This window comes from Gallinula chloropus (genome assembly GCF_964237585.1).
Source record: "Gallinula chloropus genome assembly, chromosome: 3".
Taxonomy (NCBI): Eukaryota; Metazoa; Chordata; class Aves; order Gruiformes; family Rallidae; genus Gallinula; species Gallinula chloropus.
This window is the reverse complement of record NC_140087.1, coordinates 28,222,572-28,248,459: the sequence shown is the minus strand read 5'-3', so window position 1 is coordinate 28,248,459 and position 25,888 is coordinate 28,222,572. Positions and strand designations below refer to the sequence as shown.

The window sequence follows — 25,888 nt, the reverse complement described above, 5'->3', positions numbered from 1 at the left end:
ATGACTTGAATCCCACCTTAGAAATTGAACAACCTTAAAGACATCATGCAATTTGAATTTATTTACTTCAGTTTATTACTTGACAGGTTTTAATGATGTGGTTAATTGTTAAACTTGGTAACTCAGTGCTAGTATGTGTAAGCGTCGGCAATGTACAGGTATCACCATGCACACAAACTACCAGAAATAGGAAAATAGTACCATTTTTCATGTGCATATGATGGCAGTATTCACCACAATTTATTTAATATTGGATTACCAGCATCAAGCTATGGAAAAGATGTCAACTATTACACTTCAATTGCTTTAAAGATATTATTTTAGTGCTGTCATGTTTCATAGGAAAACCATACTTCTCTATTATCCACCTGACATTTAAAGCTTTTTTTTAATGTTCTTTCCCGGGAATATAAAGACTTAATCACAAAAGACAGGTTTTAAGAGGACTTCATTAAACCTGACAACTGACTAATTGGACTGTGTGCAATTAATAAAAAAACCTGATAATTGAGGATTCAACAAAGGGTTGTTCACTGATAGCATTTTTTTTATCTCAGCATTTTTACAGATCTACAGTTCTGCAAATACAATGTTTGAGTAAGGCATTACCCCTCCTAGCTTACACCCACACTTCCATGAGATTACTGCAGTGTGGAAAATGTCACACTGCTTCTCTTAGAAGAGACACAGGAACCACTGAAATGCAAAAAAACCCCCATCCCATCCCATCTATTATCTATTTGTGTAGGACAGACTGGGTGTCTCGCTATTTTATACTTTTTTCACTTACAACTTGAGTTGCTGGACAAATACAGTAGAGACTTTGCGACAAATGATCAGATTCACCATTGTGGGATCCATTAAAATAGGCGAATACCAAGAAAACAATGAACTTTGTAGAGATCTCTTCCAGTGCTCTACAGGGGAGCTCAGTAGGATGCACACTGGATGTTTGAAACTTTCCCTTCAGACATACAAAAATAGTTTGGTTTAGATACCTTCTCTGTTGCAAATTTAAGTATTTCCTTTATTTTTAGAAGAATGCACTGTATGCTTTAGCTTTAGGTTCAGTAAAAAATCTGTTAGAACTGACCTGATGAAAGTGCTGTTCTTTGTTCCTGAAATTTCCTAAAATTCCTCTCAATAAGTGGGCTGGGATAAGAGTTTATTGGGATTTTGTCCTTACTGAAGATCAGTCTCTTCTTTAGGTCTTCAGAAGATAGAGTCTTTTTTCAAGTTGGATCCAACTTACCCTGAAGGGCTCATTTCCTCACAAATCAACTATACCAAGCATGCTGAAAAGCGTGATATAAATAGCTTTGTTTTCTTTGCTTTTCTTTTGAATTCCCTTGTTGCTAGATGTTAACTGGCATCCCCAGGTTCAGTGAACTCAGTCAGTAACTTGCTTAGTCTGTTTTTTCTTCTCTGTTTTTCAGATGGGAAACTTCTGCTACTTGTGCTCCCGTTCCTGCAGCAAGAGATGTCTCCAAATGCCTCCGAGTCTTTCACTTAGATTTAAGTAAGTCTTCCCATTCAACAGGGCACTCACTATTTTTAGGAATTGCTGGAAACATTGTTTGCATTTTAGTTCGGAATTCTTTCATCTGTAAAAGAAATTTTAAAATAAAATCAGTTAATTGTTAATAAGGAGCAAATAAAGTAGTATTGTGAAGCCCGGGCTTATTCCACAAAATAACATGTGTGAGGTAACAAAGAGGTAAAAAGACTTTAAAAATTATAGAAAATTAAGAATTTCCCTTTGATTATGTTTGTTCAATTAACAAAGTGAGAAAAAGTATGAAGGGACCCAAAATGGCCCCCTCTAAAGCTCCACACTGGGGTGCCATGCTTAGACCACGTGCCGGAACGGCTCGGGACTGTTATGTGACCTTCTAGACACACACACACTTAAAATGCTTCTGTTCAGAGGAAAATTGTCTCCATAGAATATGCCCATATTTTGACTACACTGCCTTTTTCTACACTGGTAATGGATTAAAGGCCCAATGGGTCTCTTCAAGGATTTTAAGACAAGGATTGAAGGAGAAATATTGGCCAACTATGACAATATTGGTTTATCTCACCACATGGATACAGGTGACTGTAAATAGTGTCTCATTCAACTTTATACATCAGTGGGAAGGAAAAGAAGATTCAAATCAATACTCAGGACTAAAGTTTTCTTTCACTGTTGTTAAATTAAAATGCCATGAAAGAGGAAGTTTGCTGGGTTTCTAGTCTGTATATCAATGCATTAATACCAATTGCCAAATCTAAATTTATGATACTAATTTTATCACAGTCCTGGCAGGCCAGAACTGAAACTTAAGTTATTTAAAAATCACTTCTGTTTGAAGCCAATATTGAGATTTACTGGGTTTCTCTCTTCTGAGATTTTTACATATACTTTCAAGGATAGGCATGGAAAAATCAAATCAGGGAAAATCCTGTTACACAAACAGCAGGATGTACAGGGGAAGTTTTGGACTGCTATTTTTAGGAAGTTCCACAGAATCTATGACATTCACGCAGAGAAGACAGGATGTGGTATTCAAGCACTGGATGCTATGATCTCTTGACGACCAAATGCTGTCTCAGGCACTATGTCCCACAGAGAGGTTCCTGGAAATCTAGATATTCTTAACAGCCACATGGACATCTATTCTAATATGCCTGTTTCTTGTGTATTGTGGGCCATCAGTTTTGGGGTTTTGTTTTTGTTTGGGTTCATTGGGGTTTTTTTCACAAATACCTTTGGGCCATTTTCTGTTCAAGTCCTGTGTGTGAACATTTCGAGAAACATTGCTGGAATGCAGCTATTCAAGCTACAAGAATGAAATTATTTATAAAGATATTACCAACCCTTTACTAAGACAATAACTAACTGTGATGGATTAAAGCATTTTAGAAATCAATTTTTGTGTAGAAACACCTGAGTACTGCTAATGTGCTATATACAGTAGGAGGAAAAAGCAGAGCCAAACGATCCCCTTTGTTTTATCCCGATTATGTTCTTATGTAATAACTAATTCACTGTCTGCTGACAGTTCTGAACCAATAGCTGGTTTGATTTGTTATTAGCTCTTGCTTTGTTAAAATCTTAGCAATAACCAACAATTGTTCCTAAACTATTATTTTTTGCTTCTTGTTCAAAACTAAAAAGCTCTCACAGACAGCTAATACTTCCAAGAATAACAAACACCAGTATCAGAGTTGACGTAGGGGAAGAGCCCAAATTACATTAAACAATTGCTGAGAATTAACCACAAGTATTTACAATAGGAAATGCTTTAGGAGCTTTGGCTTAGCTCTTTTTTTCCACCCTCTGTAATTAAGTTACCCCACTTCTCTGATGTGTGGAACGTATCCAATTTACTTAATGTTTTTTACTTCCCAAAGAGAAAGCCAACTCTCCCACACTTTCATCTCACTGCTAAGTATTACCTGGGTGTTGGGTAACAGGGGAATGGTCAGATCCATCCTGACATAAACTGCTGTACCTCAGCTGGTATGCCTGGAAATAAAACCTTTCATACCAGCTAACAATGTGGTGCGATGTGGATTTTTTCTGGCCAGTTTCTAAACTCAGACTTTACTCTCTTACTCCACTGAAGACACACAAAACCCAAGGAAAACTAAAAGTGACTGCGTAAAGCCTCCCAAAAGAGGATGATGGGTGAGGGAGCCATTCAGAAAACTGCAGTGCTTCCTTACTCTAACAGCTACCTTGTAATTACCAACATGGCAAACCCTAATGCAAAAAGCAATCTTGACTGGGTAATAACACTACAGCTCTGTTCTGAAAGAATAAAGGTATTTATTTAGAAAGCACTAAAACACCGCTAGCAGCTGCAGATTTAAGAATATTCAGATTTTTCTCCCCTTGGAAGGCTAATTTATGTTCTGCAGGTAAAAGCAACTCATTTCCTGGAAAAGCAATTTTTCCTTAACACGTGGACTAAAGCTGAAATATTAAATCTTTCCACTGCTTTTAAGATTCCCTGAGAAATCTCCTCAGCCCTGTCTTAGATTTTGATGCTTATTTGTAAAACCACTTCACAAGTGATTTACCACTTCCTGTCCTACCCAGCATCTACACCCTTTTCCAGAAGCCCCCACTGCACAAAAATCAGGTTTTCATGACAATTCTCACAAACTTTCTTCCTTTGTGATTCCTGGGCAGTGAGCTATTTTAGTACCTCATAATGTCAAGCTGACCAACAGCCTGCATTGTCTCCTTGGCACTACATGTTATGCTGTCAGCTAGTTAAGAAGGACATTACATACAGTGACTGACATGGGTCTCACCAATACATAATGTCTTCAGAGTGCCTAAACACGGCCCATTTCTTCACGACACAGACCTCGCAGCTACTAACACTTACTGGAAGTTTTAATTTCTATGCAAGCTAAAAGATACTGCATCCTGTTATTTCTCCCCACAAGAGTTTTTGAGTTCCCACTAATAACACATTAACCAACGTAATCACTCCTAGTGACCAATTTCTGCTTTCCCCATCTCCCTTTCCTCCCAGTAAGAAAGTGCAGTGTTGCATTTCACCAGGGCTTTGATCTGGACTTCTGAGGTCTCTTTCTCTTCTGGTCCTCTAATATTAAACACCAGTTCCTGAGATTTTCCCTCCACATCAACACTCATGCTTGTTGCCATCCTGAATGTACTTCCAAATCCTAGCCACTGTCCTGCCTGCGCTCAGAGCTCCTCTCAAGCTCACTCACCACACTGCCTAAAAGCATGGAGAAGACTTCAAAACAATAACTATTCTCTGATGTAATAGAACCAGTGCATAAATACACACACATAAATACACACATAAATAACCATGGAAACAGCACCCCAAAGTTCCTATCCCTTCTCTCCCACTGACCGCATCTGCCTGTTATTGAACCTTTCTAGTATCAAATTTTAGGCTGTGACTTCTATCAGTCAGACACTCTCAGCTCAGTATCCTGGTCCTTGACTAGCTAAACTCTACTCAACATATGTTTAGGACTAAATTTGGCCTCCAAAGTAACTCACACAGGCCTTCGAGTTATTGCTTGCATCATACCAGGCCCATTGCGACTTCAGAGGATTCTTGTAGTGTAGGTAAAATTTGTTCGTTACACATGTAAACCAGCCGTCCTTCAACACACTGGAGGCATCTGGTCACGTCCTGCAGCACAGTGAGCTGCTTGCAAAGATGCATTATGTTCTACTAACACCACACACTTGAGGTGCAAGAGTTGGGGCCTTGTCCTTACCTGCTTTACCTCCTGATGAGGGAAACACTGCGACTGGAAATCTCTGCCTTGCCTTTTCTTTTCAGTAGGCACGCAGCTCTGGAGGTCTCCCTCTCCGGAAATCTCCTGCTGTATTTCCTCCAGATTCCACAACACAGATGCCAGCGGTTTCAAACCAAAAGGCATTAATTTAATTATGAAAGCTAACGTGCTATGTACTAAGTGCAGGAATGTTTTGAAATGATTCAGTGAAATAACGGCCTCTTTACTACCCTCAGCCGCGCTGACACTGGGGTTCTCGGTTCAGCTGTGATAATGTTTTCAATTAATAGTGCAGCAAACCGAGCACTAAAAGCTGAACCTATTTTCCCCTCTTTCAGCTGCTTCGAGTATCACAGGCCACTCTCTCAGCCGCTGCTCCTGAACCTAGTGGTACATGAACGATTTGTAACACATTTCTTGACTTAACATTCCAGCACACTCTCTTCCTGGAGGCAACTCTCTCAAGTGAATTTCACTGGAGTGAATTTTATTTTTTTTATCACAGATATTGCAAAGCTTGACACTGTTTTTTCCTGCCAAATAAATTACAGTAACTGTTCCACCTCTGACTGTCAGGCTTCTTTCTAAAAGGGTATCATCTACCTTACTGCATTAAATAATCTGTAATAGCTACAGATCACTGTTATTTTCTTATCTTAACCTAATGATCCTGCCTCAGGTGGCAAAAACATGGGGACCTAAAAGCATCTTCCATTTAATAATCTCTTTTTAATGTACATCGTTGACAGAATGTCACACAAAAATTGGGATAGCACTATTACTGAGAGCACTTAGGTAGCCGTTCATATTAAAATGAATGGAAGAGGGGCTAAAAGACTCTATTTGAATCCTAGAATGAAAGTTTTACGAAGAAATGTTCTCTTTAGTGTCTGACATTCATAATAGGCCAACCCAGATTCTAGGAATTATTAGTTTCCTATTTTAGTGCTCGTACCAGGAAGAACTGCTTACATTAGCTTCCAAGCGAAATGAGGTTAGATGCCCTGAACTGGAATATCGTCTGGCAGCAGAATACAGTACGTACGTGCCCTGTGTTCCCCTCAGCCACCTTCCATTTCACAAGGCATGAAGATGAGGCGGGCTGCCCTGGATTTAAGGGCATCAGAGAGGATTGTTCTTGCCACCTTTTCCCAAATCCTAAAATGATTGCTGTTGCCCTTGTCAGCAAACAATTACCAAGGTCTGCATACAGAAATAGCAAGTTATTTGTAGAAACCTGGAAGCGCTGAGCCCTTGGATGCTTGAAGAGCACAGCCGACAGCCTGCTGACTGAAGGTGATTCTCCCAATTCTCAGCATAAAATGGGGCACTCACTGTGGGTCACCCTGTGCCCGTTTACAAGCTGACCTCTAAAAAAGGCATAGAAAATAGAGCTCTGGTGCATATTCTTAGATTGTACACTTCATTGGCAAAGGTATTATGAATGTTCAGGTTATTCAGAACTACAGGTCTATGAAAACAGACCTCAGAGGGTTCATCCTGGCAGTATGCAACCTATTATTTAATTCTCCTGCACCATGTCATAGTGCACTGTTCACAACTTGTTTGCTGATTCCAGTGTTTCAGGCTTGCATAGAGAAAAGCAGTAGAACTTTGTTAAACCATCTAGAGAAGCCAAGAGCTCAAATTAACCCCCTATCCCATGGAGACTTACAGGCGAGCTTAACCTTAGGTGGTGTTGAATACTCTCTTTGAAATCAGAGGGCCATTTACAATGCCTAAAATTAAACAAACACACATACGTATTATTCCAAAAACCCATCCCAATAAATCCTGTGTAATCGGGTAGAACAAGTCCTGTGCTTTTTAAAAGAAAAGCAATGTGAAAATAACCTAAAGTGAACTTCACAGGGAGAGGCGGAGAGGATCATTGCTGTTTAGAACAAAGCTGTCACAGTTCCCAAACCATTATACATATGTAGTAGCCTCCCACAGCTCCTGCATATTCTGTCTTAAATTACTGGTGAGCTACTGAGAGCTGTCAAGTCACAAGGGTCAGGCTGTCTCTTTTCCAGTGACTGGGTCACATGAAGAGATAAAACACATGAAACGCTTCCCTCATGCTACTTTTCCACGTGTGAAGCAGCCAGGGTACTAATTCATAAAGGAATGCATTTCACAAATGGGGAGGCAGCCGTCGGCACCACAAGCATGTTTTACTAACCCCGCTCCACCTCGTTTAACAGACTTTAACTGGTTGAAGTGCCAATGCCACTTAGTTACCAAAAGTGGGATTGTTAACTGGTCACCTCAAAGTATCTTTCTTTTTTATATATTCCTCATAAAAAGAAGATGCCATTCTAGCAGAAAAGCCAAAACCACCCAAAACTGTTCTGGTTTAAGGCTAGATTATTTTGAATATGAAAAAAATGGGAAGTGATTAGCTAATTATCTTCAATGGCAATGACAGCTATTTATTTATATATGCTAGGACAGTAATTTTGCAAGCCACAATCTGAAAACAAAAATAACTTCCTCAGGCTCAGACATACTGGAGTATCTTTTAAAATTGTACATGTTTCCATGTTGATGTCTCTGAAATAAAATGCCAAGAACTTAAGTTGTAGTATACGATGTCTCAAAGTAGCTGAACTCAGCCTGTCATTCTCAAGCCTGTCCTCATTGATTTCAGTGACGCTGCCTCAGGCTTCAAAATAAAAGCGATGGTACAAAGTTTGGATTATACCATCTGGCTTTCATGCCACACAGAAAAAGAGTGAAATACTTCTGCAATTACTGAAGAACACGCCATTTATTTCTGCTGCTTTTAAATCCGGGTGCCCGGCAGAGATGTCCACATGATTAGTCTATGATGGTGTGTTAGTCATTGCTTCAGTGTCACCCTGGGCAATCTCAAAAATTGATATTAATTCAGAATTCTTAAATTTCTAAATGTATAAAGCAAGTTGGTTAATAGACTCAAAATCTCAGGGTGGGCATCCAACTCTATTGGCTCTTCTGTGCTGTAATTTGGATTTCCAAATTAAGTTTAAAACGTTAATTGTCTGCAAAGCAGGAGATTCCTGTAAAGGGCAACCCGAGTTAATTTTTCTCCTCTATGCATCCAGGAATTCATGGTATGTATCATCCACAAGTCAGACTGGTAGCTGGGAAAAGAGCCAGCACAAAACCAAGACTCTTCAGTGATGTGTAAGCCTCAATGCCACGAGTGGGGCTGAATTCCATGCAGGAAACCTGTGGGAGCCAGTGTGACACCCAGGGCCAGGCAGGGACAGCTGGGTATCTCCAGGCAAGCACAGCAGCTGGGGGCTTGGACTGGAGAAGCACCAGGCAAGTGTGGATGTCCCATCACACTTAACAAAGCATGGGAATGTTCCATGGGACTAGGACATAGCACAAATAATTTGCACCTATCAGTTAAGTTTTTATTCCAACTTCAGTTGTACCCGTGTCGCTCACCATCACGTGCAGCCAAGAAGTGGAGCAGCCCACCTGTCCACTCAACGGCGATGCAGAATTGCTGCACAGAGACGATTTCAGCCCACAGGCTGAACGTGGTTTTATCCTTTCTAGCTTCTTAACAGGTTGCTGGCAGCTAACAGAAATGAGTTTCTCCCAAGACACAGCAGGGTAATTCCTTAAGGCAGTTAAAGTCTTCCCATATTCTTGAAAAACTTGCTTGCAGCTGTCCCTATTCATAAAGCAGATGTAGCAGCTTTCCAGGAGGAAAAATGATGATCTTATTCCTTGAATAAGCATTCTGCCTTATCAAGTTTACAGTTAAGCTTACAGGTTACTTCTGTTTTGGTTTTTTTTTTAATTCCTGGATAAAATACTAGCAATTCGTATGTCTGAAGGCAAACCTTCCCTGCACCAAGCTAATTAGGCAATGTAAGCAGCACAAAAAAAGCCTGTACAAACAGGAGGAGGAAGTGCTAACTTGTACTAGTACTCCATCTTCTCCCTGTGAGCTTGAATTTAAATAAGTATTGAGGAAATAGAAGACCAATAAAAAAACCTGTGGAGATCTGATTTATATGAAAATATATGATCACAAAGTAGCAAGGAAAAGATATGTTTTTATTATGCAAACTTCATAAATAATACTTAGGTGAGAATTAAACACAACTAAACACTTAAAATAAGAACAAAAAATAGAGGAATGGCTGCAGGATGACTCTAGAATGATTCTAAGAGATACACTGCTTTTATGGCAGCATTTGTTCACTTATGAAACAGCATAAATTTTGAGCTACCACAATATGCCTAAACTTGGCTGAGATCTATAGACCTTAGTACTACTTACAGATGCCAAAACCAGTAATTTTTTAAGACTATGTGTCCGTGTTCTTATTTTATTTTTTAAAATTAATCCATTCTTAAAGCCAATACTACTTCGCATTTATTCTGTACCCTGTAACTATAGTCTCACAAAATTGTATCAAGTATGTCTCAAAATAAGCAGTGGGATGTTATTATTTTTATGCTTAAAATGGTGATTTAGAGGTTGGATTTCCTCTGGAGAAAAGCAGCCCGCCTAGGAAACGTCCTTACCAACAAAACCACGGCAAGCATATATTCTCTGTATTGCTCTTAATTGTTTTAGATGTCTCTACACAGCTGTGCAATTGTTTTAGACTGTTAATAATTTAAAGTTTAAGATCAATGAAACCCAGGATATTTCATTAGGAGTCACCATAAAAATGATAAACTAATATTTTATAACTATATTAGTCACAAATTACTAGGCAATTTTTCTATTTTCCCAGCTTTCCATGGAACAGATGTGGAAGCAACAATCAGAATCTCACAAACCTACATATGAATCACCCTGGCCCTTCTCCTATGGGAGAAAGAATGCTTTTCTTTCTGAGGAAATAAAACCTACTTTATTGAGGGCATGAAGAGCAAGAGGGCTCTTAAAGCATAATTTATCTTCTTCGTTAACTGCTGTATGCTTCAATCTACAAGGGCTGAGGTTATTGTTCTGCTTCTAAAAGAAGGCTCGTAATTGCTGATAACTAAAAAAAAAAGTTAAAATAGATCATCAGACATTCATAGGTATGTTTTAATACCTGTCAAGTATTCTATAGCTGCAGGTTTAATTAAAGCCAAAAACTTGCTTTTTTGAGACAAGGGTTTAAAACTCAACAGTAACTCCTAGAAAATTGCAAAACTAGTATTTCTGCAAGCCACAAAAAGGTGCAATGGATCATAACTCTTGTAGAATAGGCAAATAAAATAAGAAATTTTTAATTTGTGGAAACTTTTATGAAAATACTTGTTTAGATCAACTATAACAACAGAGCTTTTTTTAAGATCATTTTGAATTTTTTTACTTTTAAATTTTTTTACTGAGTGAAACCACTTACTCTTCTACTGAAAATGTAAAGCTTCATTGAGCATTTCATATGGAAAATCTTGAAATAAGGTGTTTCAACTACTATTCAACTTAAAAAAAATATAAATTGGACAAATCTATTATTTTCTACAACATTTATTTCAATACGTCTCTGTTTTGCAACAGAGAACATCCAGGCCAATGCACCAGGAGTGGATGGATAGACAGTTGTCAGGTCACAAGCGTAAAACCCTATAATTTAATACCATGAAAGAGAATGCTGTGATGCAGAAGTTGCTGAGGAGCAAATTTATTTAGTTGCTAAAAAAAGTGCCATTTTGTTTCAGGTCCTGTGCCAGCTGATAAACTTGTGTTTAACATCGCACATGTCCTATTTTGTGCAGTGCCTCAGAGAGGAAGGCTGTGGGTGTGCCTGGATGAGCACGGGGTTCAGATCAGGAGTGCCCTTTGCAATCAGGTCTCCCAGTTGTCCATGCTTACTTGGCATGGAGTGTGCGTAGTGCTGAACAGTCTCAAAATGCATGAACTGGGTTTCTTGAGGGTGACACAAAACTGAAGATGCATTCTAGGAGCGCACACAGCACACTCTCACTGCAAATCGCCATTCCCGCCTTTGGACAAGGCCAGAGTCAGTTCAAATTTTAAAAAAAGCCCTGGAATGTTTGTAGATGTCAGGCCCTCAGCCCCCAGTTGTTTCACTACCCCAGTGCTGTTGGTCAACAATACCTGCCAATACAGACAGAGCTTCAATGCCCAGCTATAATAAAAGGTGGACCGATCATAAGATATTTTCCTAAGAGACTGCAGAGAGTGAGTTATAAAAATCTGACTATTACTGACAGCTGGTTATTTTCTGCAAGGGGTACAATAAAAAACTAGATAACCACTATCTCCCAGGCTCTGAAAATGAAGATTTCTCTTTTATGTTATTGAAAAAGAGAACTTAAACCATTTGCAAACCAAGTCGTCACCAATCCATCACTTTTCCATTTAGGGATAAGAGTTGACTGGGATTTAGTAGGGTTTATTACTTACCAGCCTGCCCTCAGATTACAACTGCAGTCAGGGGATATTAACAACCCAACCTGAGACAGCGTAAAATCTTTTATATCCCTTACCAAGACATAAAGATCAGTTACTCACTATCACCCCTGGGTTTTCACACTGGCATAAAAAGCAGCAGACTGCCAAGCCACAGGGAACCACCTTTAACAATAAAGCCACTTAAGAGCTGGAAGTAGGCTTCGCCACAGTGCAGTTTCAAGAACAAAAAAGCCACAAAGATTAAATAAAAACCTAGTACCGCCAAGGCCGGTGCATCACCTCAGCATCAGGCACAGAGCTGAGGCAGCGGCTTGCTTCTGAGGCAAACACAGCCTGTCTCAGGAGGCGTACGGACGGGCACCCGGAGCTGTGGCTCCTCTCTCCTCCAGAGCCGTGGTGACACTGCTAGTGAATGAGGGACAGGGAGTCACCGCAGCAACCACAACTCAAGGAAATACTCGGTCTGGTCTTGTCAGTTCGCCTTTGACTTTGTGCTGCCGAGGTAATTTAACCGCTCACAAAGTTCAGAGAAACACGAGGTGTTATTAGCAACTGGCTGTCCCGTCGATAATTTACGCTCACAGGAAGCATAGCCCCGTTCATTAAAAGTCACAGCTTTCTGGCAACGACCGCTCCTCGGGGCTCCAGCTAACGGCACCGCCGCGTCGCGACACCGCGGGGCCTGCCTGCGGACCCGCGCGGCCACCGGCTCACACCGCTCGGCCCGCGGGCGCCGCCGGGTCGCCCCGACCCGACCCGACCGCCGCCTTCCCGCGCTCGCGCCGCCAGCGCTGCTACTACTGCTGGCGCCAGCAGGCGGCGCTGCGGTGCAACGGAGGCCTTCCCGCTGCCGACGGGCGCTGGGCAGCTGAGCCTAACTACACAGGCCTTCACCCCCACACACACACCCCCACCTAAAAAAAGACACAAACCCAAACCCCACCAGAAATCGTCGCAGCACCTCACTGATTCAGCCCCGCCCTTTCAGGTGGGCGGCTGACGTTCAACACCTCCTGCTGCAGGCACGAGTCACAACGGGGTGACATCAGGATGAGGACGGTTCTGTCACACCACTGAGCAGGCCATCCTTCCACAGCACAGCCTGACTAACACACGCAGAGTTGGAAGCACAAAGAGCTCATCTACCACTGCACCTCCCCAAATCCAGGGGCGAGCTTTGCTCTCATCCTCCGGCACAGCCAGATGGAGCTCTGGCAAGCACAAACTTCAGCCATCTCCATGGGCTGGCCAGGCAGGAGTGGAAACTGCTCAATAGCTTTCCCAGCGATGCTTCAAGCTCTCCTAGCAATCGCACTCCTTTTGGTGTGCTTCCTGCCACCCTGTCACGTCTGATTCTGAACTGTGGCCTCTTATATTTTGTTCCTGGAGATGCCACAAGGCATTAAACAACACTTAGCAACTCAGTTTTCCTTGACTCAGAGCTCTCCTCCAAACTCTGCAGGTGAAGGTCAGCTCTTCATTTGCCGAGATCCCACCAAGAGAGTCACAGGGACAGAGCTGGCAAGGGATCTGGGAGAACAGCAGAGTTAATTAACGTACTCCTACATGTGACAGAAGCAGCTTGCTTGTTTGTGAAACAAAACATCTGCATTGCTTACAGTCAGAATTTTACTATGCTTAACAATTTAATGTCAAGAGAAACAATTTAATATTGAGAGACTGTATTGGCTGTCAGTAACATATCCATGTTACCAGTAGCTCTGCAACAAATGAAGCTGCTGCCCAGCAGGACCAGGCCACTAATTAGGAAAGTTCCCAAGTTCAGCCGGCTCCTGCTAAAGGCAGTAAGGTGAAGAGGCTGGGCAAGAACTTCTCTGCCCAGCTGCCAAAACTTTAGGTATTAAGTTCACATAAATTCCTGGCATCAAAATAAGTCTCCCCTCAGGCCATGTATACTGTAGCACTGGCAAAGGCCTGCCTTAAGTTCATAGTTTTCACACCTCGATTCCAGGCTTGAAATTGTAACTGCAACTTCCACAGTTATTGGGAACCTGCATATATACTACAGAGCAATTGAACTCACAGCACTTAACACACCAAAGACTCAAGACATTTTTATTTGGGTACATCTGTGGGACCCTCTTTTTAAAATATTTAATCGAAATTAAAATGTTCATTTGAAAATCTTGAGCTTACTGTAAAATTTATGGTGTCTTCCGTGATTTGAACAGCTTATGTGGAGAGACACTTCATTTCTCTCAGTAATAACTTCAGTAAATAGTTTCCCACAAATAAAACTTTATGTTTTGTGGCTATCTATTAATTATTAGACACAACATGCGTTTTTAAAAATGAGTATTTTAAGTAACTGTTAATCTATTACCTCTGCCTACATGATAACAAATAAGTATTTTTAAGCATAACACACTGTTCTCCTGATATAGGAAAATAAACAAACAGGGCCTTCTTAAAACGAGCATATGTTTAACAGTCCAGAACTAATAATGTACAGCCAGCTTATAGCCCATATTTAATTTCAACTGTTCCAGAAAATATTTAAGCACAAAGTTACTGTTTTTCCATAGTCAGTGTTTGGTCCTGAGTGTTGCATTAAAGCAGTAAGCAACAAGTGTCAACAATCAAAAATCAAAGATGAATTATTCTAGAATTATATTTTTAATGCTAATGAACCTCTTCTCTTTGGTCTGCTTTTGTACCTCCTGCAGTTTTAAACACACACACACATATATATATATTTGATTTTAACAAATATATAACAGGAAAAAGAAATGTATGACAGGAAATTTACAAATGCTGATTTTTGATTCTATGATAATGAGTAGCATTATTGTACGTATTTCCTTTCTGCAGTGGGAATTTAAAAGTCTACAGTGAATGCAATAAATACATCAGTTGAGAGCAGGGAGAGAGCAGTGCATGTGCAGACATGGTCTCTTGACAGAAATCGACTTCCTTTGGTGCCTGCAGTTCTTGCTGTGTGGTACGGTGAAACATGAGCACTCCACAACAGAAACCAATACCAAGAGCCTCTTAAGATACTTTCCCCCACCTCCGTTCAACACTAACATGACACAGACTCTAATAAGCCTAAGCTTTCTGACTACGAATGCTCAATGAGTCTCTCAAATGCCCTGCAGTGTGCTGTATGCTTTGGACACAAGAGCCACTGCTGTCAGGTAGCCAGAAGCCCCCATCAGACTCTGACATGTCCCCAGGCTCAGCCATCTCAAACTTGCGTGGTTGTTCCCTTTCAGGCAGTCTCAAAGAACGCAGCCTCACAGGGAAACCAGGCAACTGTGGGTCTGGGCCAGTACTAATCAAGGAAATAAAAATTAAGTTTACTGAGAAACTGTTAATGTAAATTGCAGACCAGGGTCAGATACTTCTGTCCTTTGGCAGGACCAGAGGTACTCTGACAGAAGGAAAATACAAACCGGCTGCATAGCGTGAAATGAATCCCTTTGGCTGACAATGTAACTGAAAGAAAACTGAGCGGACTGTTCTAGCTCAGCATGCACAGAGTATAACCATATTCCAAGTCTTTCTCCCCTTTCTCTGCCATTCATTCCATTACAGCCTCACAAGAACTCGAGATTTTAAAAAAAGTGTTGTCTAAGTCTCCTGTGCTCTGCCTTCCTTTACTACCTCCTGTTGAGAACCACCATTGGAAACTAAGGAATAAGGGACTGTGTAGAGCTGTATGTTGGGACCAAAATCAGGACCTGCAGAATACATCAGCACGATAGACAAGAAATGAGAACTTAAAGACATTAATGAGAGCAGTAATGGGTTGGAGTAGTATCTTCCTCCTTTTAGCTTGGGAGATGCTTTGCTGAACATATAAATAATCTGCTGCAGAAGAGAAATGAAGTCTATTCATTCCTAGTCTTAAAGAGGATACAGACAGTTCTGCCAAACTTACAGCTGCAGGGGACTCCAAAGTCATGGCTCATTACTAGGGGCAAACAAAAATGCTTACACGAACTTTAGCGTTCACACTCAACTCTAAGAAACGCTGGAACACAAGCAATTTACTAAAGATAGCCATAGCCCCTTGGGACATACACTCTTCCAGGGTTTCTTTGCCTTAATGTGGCATGTGATAGACCACCACTCTATTGGACTTGAAACTCAATCTTTTGCCCCCTTGCCCCTTCCAGAAATGCACTAGAAAGCAAGCTGTTTCCTGCTCAGTTTTTCTTATGTCCTGATGCAAAAAATAGAACTTGGACAAATAAATGGATTGCTCTAAAGATAGGTTTCAGGGGGTAGCCTTCAATTCAATAGCCAAAGGATATAGAAAGCTTGCAGCTACTATTTTTGTCTCTAAATTAGAACACTGGCTCTTTTGTGAAGAATCTGAAACATCTGTGCAAATAAACATAAGACAAAACTGTTCCTCCCCCAAAATTGTCTCCTCCCACAGCATCCCAGTTTTTGCAGATGTAAGAACAATTGCCTTCCCTGTGTGCACACACTCTGCTCAGTCCCTCTACATGTGGTGACTGAGGGGGTGCCTCCTAGGCTGAAGTGGCATAGAGATGCCACCCTAAGATGCGTGACCTAAGGGAAGATATGGTATTTGAGGGGTCCAGACTGGCTACTTACGCTGTGCACACCCAGGGCCTTCCAGATGGCAAAACTGAGCAATCCAACTCCGCACCATGCGTAGAGCGAGCCCCATCCTAGGGCTCTTAAGGCCAGTGACGAACCACTCTCTGGTAACGTGGCTGTGGCAGTAATCCCCTAGAAACAAAACCAAGTGATTAAGAAAAAGCAAATGATGATTGGAAACAAATATGAACTAAGAAAGTTAACAGTAATCTAGAATTTTTCCTGACTTGTCAGGAGACCCAATGAGCCGAGCAAGGGGCTGCATTAGCTGCCTTCCCACCAGGAACAGCTTTCATGGTTGCCAAGAACCTCCTGGGGATGACGTTTATTACCCAGAAATGCTGAAGTCAACCGTTTAGTGAGGACAAGAATCCAACACTCAGCTATCCCACCTGTCAAAATGCAAAACTGAATTGAAACCAGTCACAAGCCCTTATGCCAGAGACATCAGAACATTATCACTGCATGTCACTGATGTTGGTACTTTCTTTCTAGGGGCAGGCAAGGGTGGTGGGCAGCCATCGGCCTACATCTGCACTCCTGAAACAGTAGATTAGGAAACTGGAGGAACGTGAGTAACTTTCATCTTGACACAGAAGAGGGTGTAACAATGACCAAGAGGCTACTTTTGAGGGGCTGCAACTCTGAAGGAGTAAACTATTTAGGAAAATATTGTAAAAAGCAACAACAATGCTGTACCCATCCCCCTGGACAGTTCACCAAGCAGCAACATACAAAATGCTCTGCAGTCTCCATACTTCTCATTTTTGTCAGAGACAGGAGCAGGTGGCTTAAACCACTTTTTAAAATAATGCCAAAGAAAAGTCTGCTGTGAGATGTGTCCTGAAAACACAGAACACTGTCACTTGGAAAATCCACCTCAGGCCAGGAAGAATGGAGCCTCAGTCACTCTGGGATCGCAGCCACGATGAAACCTTCTCTGTCACAGCACATAAAACCACACTGCAGCTACCAAGGGCATAAGCCATATGCTGACTGACATCAATCAATTCCCATTAGCCAGCTGCTCTCACCTCACAATGCCCACCTTACCATACCTATTTGGCATAGGACTGCTTCAACCTGTGTAGCCCACAACAGCAGCAGGACAGACGTACAGCTCTTGCTCACGTCAGCAAGAGGGTTTGGGTTTTTTTCCCCAAAAATATCACTCTTCAATTCTTCACATGGAAACACAGATTTCAGATTGTAACTGTTAAAGACTAGCATCTATGGTCCTTATACAATAGTCCTACTTATTTACTGTGCATCTCAGGAAATAAAAACAATTACTGCTCAGAGGTAATCATAAATGAGACCACAAGCATACAAATAGTCAATAAAGAATTATTTAATTTAGAAATGGAATTAACTTGCAGAATAATAAAATTTTTTTCCTTTGAACCATGCCAAAGAGCAGCACTTTCCTACTCATTGCAAAAAAGTGGGAAAAGAAAATAAGTATTTTGTATTCTTGTGTTAAAAAAATGTGGTATTTTAATATTTTTAATAGTTCTCTTTCTTCTTTGCTATAATTAAACGTATCTAATGTCTATCACTATGAGTATTTGGTCAGTGAAATAGCACCAGTATTTTTTTTCCTCTTGGCTGTGTGCTTATTGAAACGTTAAAGTGATCCTCAGACACTCCTCAGCATTAACATTTTCTCCAGGATTCAGGTCTAGGCACGGTTATCCAAGCACAAACACATGCTTGCAAAGCACACAAGCAAAATGTATGCTGATCCTTATTTGTTCTGATTTGGACACCTCAAAGTGCAAACTGTTAACAATGCTCTGTAACCATACACGTACCTGAACGCTGACACAGAGATCCCTAGTCACGCTATTATGCTAGGTCCTATTATTTCCTTAACAAGGCTAATGAACTTTCCTAACTCCTTCAGTAAAGACTGCTTGGAATAGATATTAAATCCTGATGATTATTTCTGACATTTTCCCAGCTTCCACAGTCTAAACATATACAACACGCAGAAAAATTTCTCCCATTTGGAAGATGGAAAATGAATGGATGAAAATATCCTCTACACAATCTTTAAACAGGAGTCATTATCTGCTAGAATTGCTGGCAAATAAACAACCACACAAATACTATTTAAATGCTTGACTGACCCAGAAAAGTAGTGGTAAATGGCAACAACTGATCTGGTTTTACTGACAGCAGTCAAGTGTTCAGTCACAGGCTGATTCCTGGGGGTACTGAGTACACCCATAAGGATTTCTGTAAATAAGACAATTTGTTCCATAATTATCAGTTATGCTGTTCAGAGCATCAAGAAAGCTGATAAATGAAACACAAAATAATTTAAAAGACAACAGTTGCACAGGAGAAAAAGATGTCACCAACAAAAGAACATTTTTAGCACCACTCAGTTTTATTCACAAGTGCATTATTCTATGTAGAGATTGTTTTCTCATCATTACCACTCCTATGTATTTTTTTAAAAGCAACTCTTTAATTTCAAAAACAAGCTATTAAACAATATTTCAGTCTTTCTAAAAAAACAGGGCAGGAAAATATAGGGCAGGATTAGCTGACTTATTTACCAAAATAGCTATTTGGGGGTTTATTGTTGTTTGGGTTCTTTTGTTGCCTTTTTTTTCCCCTGGAGGATATAAGCAGGAAGTGAGAGAAGGAGAAACGACACTGGCTTTTTTCCAACATAGGCCTCAATCCTGCAACTACCCCCTTGGGGATAACAGTGTGAAAGGAAGCAATGCCTAAAATAAACAGCGTGTTCAACTGTTGATTGTTGATTGTATTCAGCACATTCACTGGTTTGTATCACCTAACCCACTGTAAAATTAATCAGCTGGATAAATGGTGGTAAAACTGGACACTTGTCACAAGGAGGCTGTTCCATCTGAGCACTTAATTTTAACACCCCTCCCAGAGAAGGTCTCTGCAGCAGTTCATCACTGAACAGGACAATATAGCCTCAGTTTTGAGTCAATTTGGGTGCCAGCCCTGTAAATGCTTTACTTTTCTTTGCTACCATGGAGGAGGTACGGCAGGTGAAATTTCAGCTTTACCTCTGGCCAGTAACACTGATGCTACTCTACAAGGGTAGGGTCACATACGGTTGCTTCTAGGAAATCTGAATGCAGTCATGAAGCCATGATAATGTGATGCTACAGCTTCTCCCATAAAACTACTGAAATCTCTCCCATTATGTTTGTTTCCTGTTTCTACCTGACTTCCATGCTGACACAAAAACTGGCACAAGACAGCAAATGATGCAGAAAGAATAGGTCTCACACTTCTTCCCAACACTGAGTGTCATTTCTATTCCTTTGGACCTTACCCCAAGCTTGCGCCAGCACAGCCACTGCAGTCACACAGTGAAGGGGATCAGAAGACTGTTTGGACTAAAACTAATGCAGGAAGTAAAAAAAAACCCCAACCCAAACCTCGAATTAACCACTAGCATCTCACCAATCCAGCAGCTCAAGTATTGGTCCCTTCACAGGGGAGAAATTAATTGCCAGAAACTAAGGGCTGGTAGGATCACCTCTTTCAACTGAAGTTTGCTTACAGTACCTGTCAAGCGATGGTCTCGCCTTAATATGGATAAAAATAACATTTAGGCATTGAACATTTAAGAAGGATGCACTTACCTGTAATTATTCAATTAAGCTTTTGTTATTATACAAGATGTGTTATCAAAAATTACTTGCAGCAGGTAACTATATATTTAAGTAAGAACACTACTGCAAAACTGTTTACGTTGCTGGTACCTCAGAGAGCCTCTATAGCCACTCAAGTCATTCCCAAAGTCTAGCCTTCCCTTTGGAAATTGCTCACCTACTAATACCTTGACAAAAAACCCCACACCAGTATTCCTACATTTTGCAGTATTTAAGTTGAGGGGTTCAGGTATTGCAGCTTTTTGCTACCAAACTGCTGTAATTCATTTGCACAGGTAGAAGCAGATACAGGTTTTCAGCAAAAAAACAAAAGGGTATGTATCACTTGGTGCCATTTCCAGCACATATATTCTCAGATGTCAATGTAATGTCACTCTTGATAAATTTCACACCGGTAACAGGACAGCTCAGCCAGCCAAGAATAAGTGCAAGCTGGAAAAAATGCAATGCTCAGGAAAAAGGAAGTTTTTTTACAATTTAAAAAAAGTTTAAAAAAGAGAGAGAAAACTGCCTTGGTGTAATGTGTTTCTACAGCTTGTGAAATAACTTTTTCATGGAGTTTTCTATTTTGTCTATTTCAATAAAGCAACATGTGTTTACTGTTGAAAAGGCAACAGATGAGTTATGCCACAGCAGCCTACTGACGAAAACAGGATAGCAAAGGAAGGAGCTCATGCTCTTTGACCACAAAAGGAGATTGTGAATGATCAGATACAAAGGCTCTGATACAAAGTGCAATAGAAGAGAAATTTTTTATCTTTACTTGCAGTGTTACTGGATTGACATTTTTAAAATAAACACAACTGATCAGTTCCCAGTTCCCTAAAGACATCTGTAATACGCGCTGTATTTTAAGGGCTTGGTGGAGACAAGACCCATCAATTTTAAGGACCTATTTTTGACATTTGCAGCCGTAACAAACCATTACTGAGGAAAAAAAAAAAAGCATTCTTCAATTAAATATGCTCTATTCTGCATTAACGTACCAAGACAGTATAACTGATCCACTCAGGTGGATCCTGTTAATAACTGCATGAGATCACATGAAGCCACTTCACAATCTCAGCAGTCCCCTTACATGGTGGGAAGGGGATGGAGAGTTTAAATTTTGACTAAATGATTCCACTTACATATCTCACAGCTCAAAGGCTTTCTACCTCTTCATTCCCATCCTCACAGGAGTTACCTCAAGTCCCAGTTCACTGTAGCACTTCCAGGACTGCGTGATGAACTGGATCACCGAGGTGATACAAGCTCATCACTGAAGCATGTCCACATCACAGAATCAAATCAGGCCATCAATTATATTCCATTATACAGTAGTAGTGTGATTCCAGCAAACAGCGTTAGCTTTATGTATTTCAACTAATCTTAAGTACCAAAGTATGTATCAGTGCCAACTCGGAATTGATTTTTAAATTAATCTGACCCCTATTGACTTCAATTAAGTCTAGTGTTCTTACAATCAGCTTTGTACGGTCAAACTCCACATCTATCAACACTTCCATAAAGCATTTGATACATTCTTATGTCTTGCATATCACAATTGGAAAATAGTTTAGAAGGTTACAAACCTTACTGAACCAGTCTGGATTCTTCTTTTTTGTCATGGCAAGTGTGGTGCCAAAACCTGCTACCATTCCTGCTGTAGCAACGGTACCTAGAAAAATTCCAGCTGCCAAGAAAAGTTTAAGAAATACAAATTAAGATTTTGTTGCTAAAGGGGAAGAAAACCCCCACAAACCCAAAGCTGTTTTGGATAATTAAGATCTGTCAGCACATACTGAAGGGAAAGGCACAGTCATCTACATTATTTACATTATTTGGCAAGAAAGCAATTCAAATAGTTTGAGATAAAGCACTGTGAAAATTAATGGCAAGTGTATATATTCTTAAAGCTACACACAGACAAAAATAATTGAAATCCCAGGATGCCATGTCACAGTTCTACTCCAGAGCCGGTTACTAAAATCTTGTTCTATGGCTATGGCTCACCCTTCCTCAAAAGGAAAACATCAGTATTTGTTGCATCAGTCATTACTTCAAAGGGCCACCTGAAAATGCACCAGTAAGTACCCTGAAGATCACTCCATAAGCAAACACTTGTTCTTCAATTTTGTTTTATTGTAATGCTCCATTTAAGAAAAGAAAATTACTCTATCAGGAAGCTTTCCCCAAATTAAGAGCACTCCTCACTTCTCAGTTCTTTCAGAGTGTTTCCAAAGTCACTTGGGGTTCCTCGTACCAGAGGCACGTGTAACCACACCTGCCCACTTTTAAGAAAAAGGCTTGTTATAAAGACGACATGCACTGTAAAAAAACCCCATCTGATTCATATTAAAATTAAAAATTTATGGGGTTACAAGTTCTTCCTTTGCAACTACTGACACGCAGCCTGTTTTCCCCTTCCTAGTGCCAGTTAGGCCATTTAAACACTGGCCCGGATAGGAAGCGAGAAGCAAAACACGCTTACCTTAGGTCTCACTTTTTAAAAATTAAATACCTATTACTGTGCTGGAGAAGTTTGCTGTATTCGTGTCCGTGAAACTTGTAAGCACCCGCTCTGCCTGGGCGCCAGAACACCTCACACGCTGCCTGAACTCCGCAGGGGGTGCACCCGCCTGACCGCCTCCCGTCCCTCCTTCCCCCCTGGGCCCGCCGCGGCGCCGGGACGGGACAGCCCGGGCGGCTGAGCGGGAAGCTCCAGCCTCCATTCCGCCAGGGGGCGCGGGCAGCCCGAGCAGCCCGGGGCAGCGGCCGTCCCGTTGGACGGATGCCGGGGACCGCGGGCTGCAGGTGCGCCTGTCCGCGGGGACTCGGGCCGTGCTACGAGACCGGGCGCTCCCCGCACCTCAGCTCCCCCGGCCGCGGCCCAGCCCGGCAGAGCTACTGGTGCTGTTACAGAAACGGTGCTTTAAGGACTCTGCGGCGCTATCGGTAACCCGTACGAGCCGCCTCTTTCCCAGCGGCTCCGACTGCCTCAGAGCGCCCCGGCAGAGCTTGGCGTGGACCCCCGCCCGCGTAACCCGCAAGGCTGAAATCCCCCGAGCTCCGCCAGCCATCTCCTAGCGCGACCCCGCTGCGCGGCGAGGGAGGGAAACGGCTCCCCTCAGTGGCTCCCCGCCCGTCTCGGGCCCCCCGGATCCCGCCCCGCAGCGCCGGAGCGCCCGGCCCGCGCCGTGCCCTCTAGTCCCATATCCTGCGTCGGTGCCGCGGGCGGGTGGCCGAGGCGCCACCGCCGCTTAAGGGGAGGGAAAAGGCGAGCAGCGTTATTAGGGCTTCCTCACTGTGCCCAGGAGCCTTGGCCAAGGCCATGCCCGTACGCCGCGGCTCCTCGCCAGGAACGGGAGACTGGGACAACACCTCGGGCTAAGGCAAGGTAGGCACAGCTGGCCGGGACCGGGGCCGGCGCTCCGCAACCTCGGCTGCGCTTCCCTGACCCGTGCAGGCAAAGGGGGGCTTTCTGCACCTTTCATTAAGAAGAGCTTGTCCTGGGACGCCGCAGGGCTCCTGGCCCCTCGGGACAGAGGCAGCCCGCAGCCGGGGTCCAGCGGAGCCGCCGCCGCTGCCCCCTCCTGGGCGTCCTCGCCGGCAGCCGCCCTCATGGCCCAGGGCGCGGGAGGAGGAGGCGGCTGCGGGCCGCAACCCGGAAGGAAACAGAGCAGGGCTGGGACACGCAGCCGCCCTTCCTCCGCCTTCTCTTCCTCCTCAACGGTGCGGCCAGGCGGCTGAATCTGCCACTTCCAGGGGCTTGGCCGGCCGCTGTCGCCCCCCAGCGAGGCGGGAGGAGGGCGGGAAAGCTGGGCACGCTTACCAGAGGAGCGGCTGAGGGAGCTGCGGCTCACCTATGAGGAGGCCGGTACTGCTGTGGCCCGAGGACGGGTGTGTCCCGGTAAATCATGTCCTCGGTCACCAGAGGTTTTTGCACCGCCGCTGTTGTATTCATGTGCCGGTGCCAGCTGCCCCCTCGGTAACAGCCTGTTGTTGAAGGCGCGTTGAGTGTCCCTGAGAGCCCTAATCACTCGGGGAAAATTGGCAAAAGTTCTCAAAGCCTCTCTTAAATCAAACCTTTTGTAGCAGGCTCCTAAGGAGTGTCTTGCCTGTGGGATAGGTAAGGTCATGGACTTTACTAAATACGCATTTCACTAAGCTATGTCTTGATGAATGGTGGTGTTCTAAAGTACATCTTTTTGTTTAAAATTCTCATTCCCAAAGTTACATAACTAGTTTTCCATATCTGTTACGTTGGAAGGGACTTTCAAAGGTCATCCAGTCCAACCCCCTCACAGTAAGCAGGAACATCATTAGATCAGGTTGCTCAGAGCCCCATCAAGCCTGACCTTGAATATCTCCAGCGATGGGGCCTCTACCACCTCTCTGGGCAACCTGCTCCAGTGATCCACCACCCTCATAGTGAAGAATTGTTTCCTAATATCCAACCTAAATCTCCCCTTTTCTAGCTTAAAACCATTACCCCTCATCCTAGTGCTACACGCCCTTGCGATACACATCTAAATTTTGCCAGAACGGAATCAAAGTAACACTATGAGAACCCTGCATTTCTCATTTTTTCATGTCTGTGCCACAGTATTTATCAGTTGCTGTCGCTGATGGATATAAATTGCTGTACAGTTACTTATCACTCAATTGAATGTGTTCCTTTACCAAACTGTATAATAACTTACCAGGATTCAGTACATTTTTATTTATAACAGTCAGTGCTTTAACGGCAAGCAAAGCATGTAAATAAATATAAACCAAGTGTTTCTTCCCCAGCTTCCTTCTTTGTGTCTTTTCATCATCACTTATAGTCTGTATCTAAGGGTCTAATTATAGGGGCTCGGGTTGCTAGGCAAAAATTTAGTATTTTGGGAAACTTCCTGTCCACAGTACTTCTGAAAACCAATCCAAAGCTATTTCCTAATAGTTCATGTACTGTGTCAGTTAAACAAAAATTTACAGTTAAGAAGCAGTTATTGCAAAAGAAGTAGGCATTATCTCTGCTGTATAGCTGATTCCTCACCACTAACTACATTTTTCTAATATGGGCCACACCTAACTGACTTCTAGTTTTTCTTCCTTTGGAAACAACACCCCAAAATCCTGTGTGTGGTTTGGAATAACATTAGACTGTCAGAAATAGTAATAAAGCCTCCTGGAAAAACTTAGAAAAGCTAGTCCTAGAAAAACTGCACAGTGACAATATTAGAAGGGGAAATTATTTTATCTTCATGCTGAAGTGCATACAATTTATGAAATACTTAAATATTATTAGCATGCATAAAACTAAAACAACAGCAGGCATGCCATTTTCACTGTAAATTGTGTCAGGATCACCACTGCATCTGCTAAAAGAATCCCTGAACTGTGAGAGGTAATAACCTACTTTTTGTGTCTTTGTTGATAAAATCCTGGATTTTCTTCTCAGGATTTCTTTTGAGTTCATATCGATCAAGGCATCATTTTCTTTCAAACCATCTCCAGAGCTAGGAAGAAAGAGAAAAGGTATAATGATGTTATTTAATCCTGGTTTGAAGAATGCCAAGAATTTATCTTTAAGAGAGTCAAATCTGTTTCTATTAATCATTCAGAGAGACTGAAGTAGGGCATAAGACCCATGAAATCCACTCTGTCTTACTGAATAACTTAAAATTCTTGGTGTTGTAAAATAAATTGTCCTGCTTTAAAAAAACCAAAGAGATGTTCAGCAGAATAGCCTCCATTTAGGTTACAACATTAATTTCTTTTTGTTATATAATTGAATATAATATAATGCTTTCTATCCTTTTGTATATTCCTCACCCAAGAGCCTTGCATCTTCTGTCATAGTCCTCTCTCACTGCTGTGATTCCTATGGAAGTGCACTCATCTACGCATGGCTATGTGGAATTAACTGGTTATCTTTTTCTGAAACTCAGTGGTGGTTTTCTAAAAGCAGACACATTTTTTGTTT

At 42.0% G+C, this 25,888-nt stretch overlaps 1 protein-coding gene across 1 annotated transcript; it reads right to left on the bottom strand.

Moving 5' to 3' along the window:
* TMEM242 (transmembrane protein 242) lies at window positions 1-23,540 on the bottom strand (the record flags this gene model as incomplete). The annotated part of the gene is made up of 4 exons (XM_084261378.1): window positions 1-1,604; window positions 16,262-16,399; window positions 21,510-21,610; window positions 23,405-23,540. 4 exons carry the CDS (start codon window positions 23,538-23,540, stop codon window positions 1,506-1,508), a joined length of 474 nt encoding a protein of 157 aa, XP_084117504.1. The 3' UTR covers window positions 1-1,505.
* Between the last annotated feature and the right edge of the window lie 2,348 nt (window positions 23,541-25,888).